The sequence below is a fragment of the Alligator sinensis genome, unplaced genomic scaffold, assembly GCF_000455745.1.
Source record: "Alligator sinensis unplaced genomic scaffold, ASM45574v1 scaffold86_1, whole genome shotgun sequence".
NCBI lineage: Eukaryota > Metazoa > Chordata > Crocodylia > Alligatoridae > Alligator > Alligator sinensis.
In genome coordinates, this window is record NW_005841971.1 from 2202697 (window position 1) to 2204889 (window position 2193).

Genomic DNA, 2193 nt, shown 5'->3' on the forward strand with positions numbered 1-2193 from the left:
AGGGGGAACTTTCAGAGACAGAACTGATGGGCAGGAGATGCAGGTTCTGTCCAACCCTGAATATATCTAGTGCATGTGTATTAAAATCACACAAATAGTGTCTGGGGAAAGCAAATACTCATTCATGTTCAGCAGCATATGTCTTTTGGAATAGCACTGCAGATTCATTCATGGTAAACCCTACAGCAGGGGTCAGCAACCCCTGGCACGCATGGCACAGAGACATTTTTCCTGGCATGCTGGGAGGCATGCAAGGAAATTGCTTAATTTTTTTTTTTTTAAGTTGCTGTTCTGGGCTCTCCCTTGCAGCCACAAGTCCCAGCGCTGTGGCAGGCACCGGGGCGGAGCCAGGAGCACACAGGCAGAGACTGTCCTACTGCCCCTGCCCTTTGCTCGGCTGGCCCCTGGTGGGAGCTGCAGGTAGACAGGGCTGGTGTTGGGGCAAGCGCTGAGCAGGGCCACTACCCTGGAGGCTTCCAGTGGGTGACAGAGCCCTGGGCCCAGGCAGGAAGATACCCTGTTCCACCTGGGCGCGCCAGCACTGGGGTGCTGAGTGCTGGGGCCGGGTGGTTAGGGCAGGGTCTGGGCGGTGTGGAGGGAGGGTGCACTGCAGGCAAGCCAGCCCAGTCGGGACCTTAGGAAGGCGAGGGCTGGGTGGGAAGTGGGAGATTCGCCAGGGCTCTGTGGGCTTGAGCTGCAGTGGACATGCAGGCGGGGGTGCCCAGCAGCACCCATGGTGGGACCTGGCCTCGCCCGCGCAGCTCTGCAGGGATAGGCCACAGCCACCCTGAGCATGAGGGGATGCTGCCTGGCTGGGGCAGGATGCCAGGCTCAGGGGGCTTCCGGCTCCAGAATCAGCCTCCCTGCATGCTAGGCACAGTGCAATCAGGGCAGAGCTGTCCCCGGTAGAAGGTCCTGGCTGTGGGAGTCCCCTGGATCCTGGGAACAGCCACCGCGGCTGCCCCAGCATGCCTGGACCCCAGCCTTGCCCACCCACAGCTCCCCTCAAGGGGCCAGGGCTGGGGCCAGGGCAGGTACTGTACAGAGCCGCTGCACTGCAGGCTTCTGGCCAGCTCAGCCCTGAGCACTGGCTGTGGCGGCTGTTCCCAGAGCCCGGGGATACAGGAACAACCTGCAGCTGCGGCTCCCACTTGCACTGTATCCGGCATGCACAGAGCCCAAGAGCCCAGAGTCCTGCCCCAGCAAGGCAGCATCCCTTCATGGGCAGGTTAACTGCACTCCATCCCTGCAGAGCTGCGTGGGCTGGCTGGGCCCCACCTCCAGTGCTGCTGTCCCCCGCACCCTCCCCCCACGGCTATGGCCTGAGTCTGCAGAGCCCTGGGGCATCCCCTGCCCCCATCTGACCCCCACTGTCCTCTGGCTGCAGCCTTTCTGAGGGCCTGGCCAGGCCAGCCTGCCTGGGGTGACTCCCCACAGTGCCTGCTGCTCCCCGCTCCTCTCTCCCTCTCTTCCCCCTCTCATCACAACATGCTTAACAAGAAAAAAAAAAAATCACAAGTACAAAGGCAGTACATGAAGTTTTATTTATTTTCACCAGGTTTAGAATTTTTAGAAAACCTGGTATTTACAATTAAAAAAAGCAGCAGCAACATTTATGATTATTAACTGTATTAAATGTGTAGTACATCCTGCCATGTACCCACCCCCGTCCCCACCCCAGTTTTGTTTTTGTGGCATGCCAGCTCTCCGGCACCTTACAAGGTAGACATTGTGGGTTTTTTGGCACTCCAGCCAAAAAACGTTGCCTACCCCTGCCCTACAGGGTCAAATTCAGCCGTGGAGTAAAGGGGACATTGCATACCTTTACACTATCACTGAATTTGGCCCTCTACTCTCAGACTGTGTTTAGTAGGTATTTATGTGGCATGTATGAATGTAAATAAATTTTATCAGAATTTTCTAACTATTTTTAAAGATTGTCCTGAAGGTCTCTATTGCACAGCATGCAATTGATACAGATAGCAATTACAGACAGGGGCCTGTTTTAATACATTTGACATGAAGTGTGGGTATCATTCCAGTCAAATCACCTTCAATTGGATTTATTCATAAAGCTTGGTTCTTCTACATGATGACTTTCAAAGCATACAACAAGACAAAGAAGAGGAAGGAACAACTAACAGGCCAAATCATCAAGGTGATACAAATGAATATGATAATAGTAGCAATATA

General features: G+C 54.4%; 1 protein-coding gene across 1 annotated transcript in view; it reads left to right on the forward strand.

The window, feature by feature from the left end:
* NPSR1 (neuropeptide S receptor 1) overlaps nucleotides 1–1479 on the forward strand; it is a 122018-nt gene extending 120539 nt beyond the window's left edge. Inside the window, exon 9 of the mRNA XM_025200586.1 lies at nucleotides 1–1479. This exon is cut by the window's left edge and continues 15 nt beyond it. Within this exon, the coding sequence (XP_025056371.1) occupies nucleotides 1–70 (70 nt within the window). The 3' untranslated portion in view covers nucleotides 71–1479.
* The last annotated feature ends 714 nt before the right edge of the window (nucleotides 1480–2193 follow it).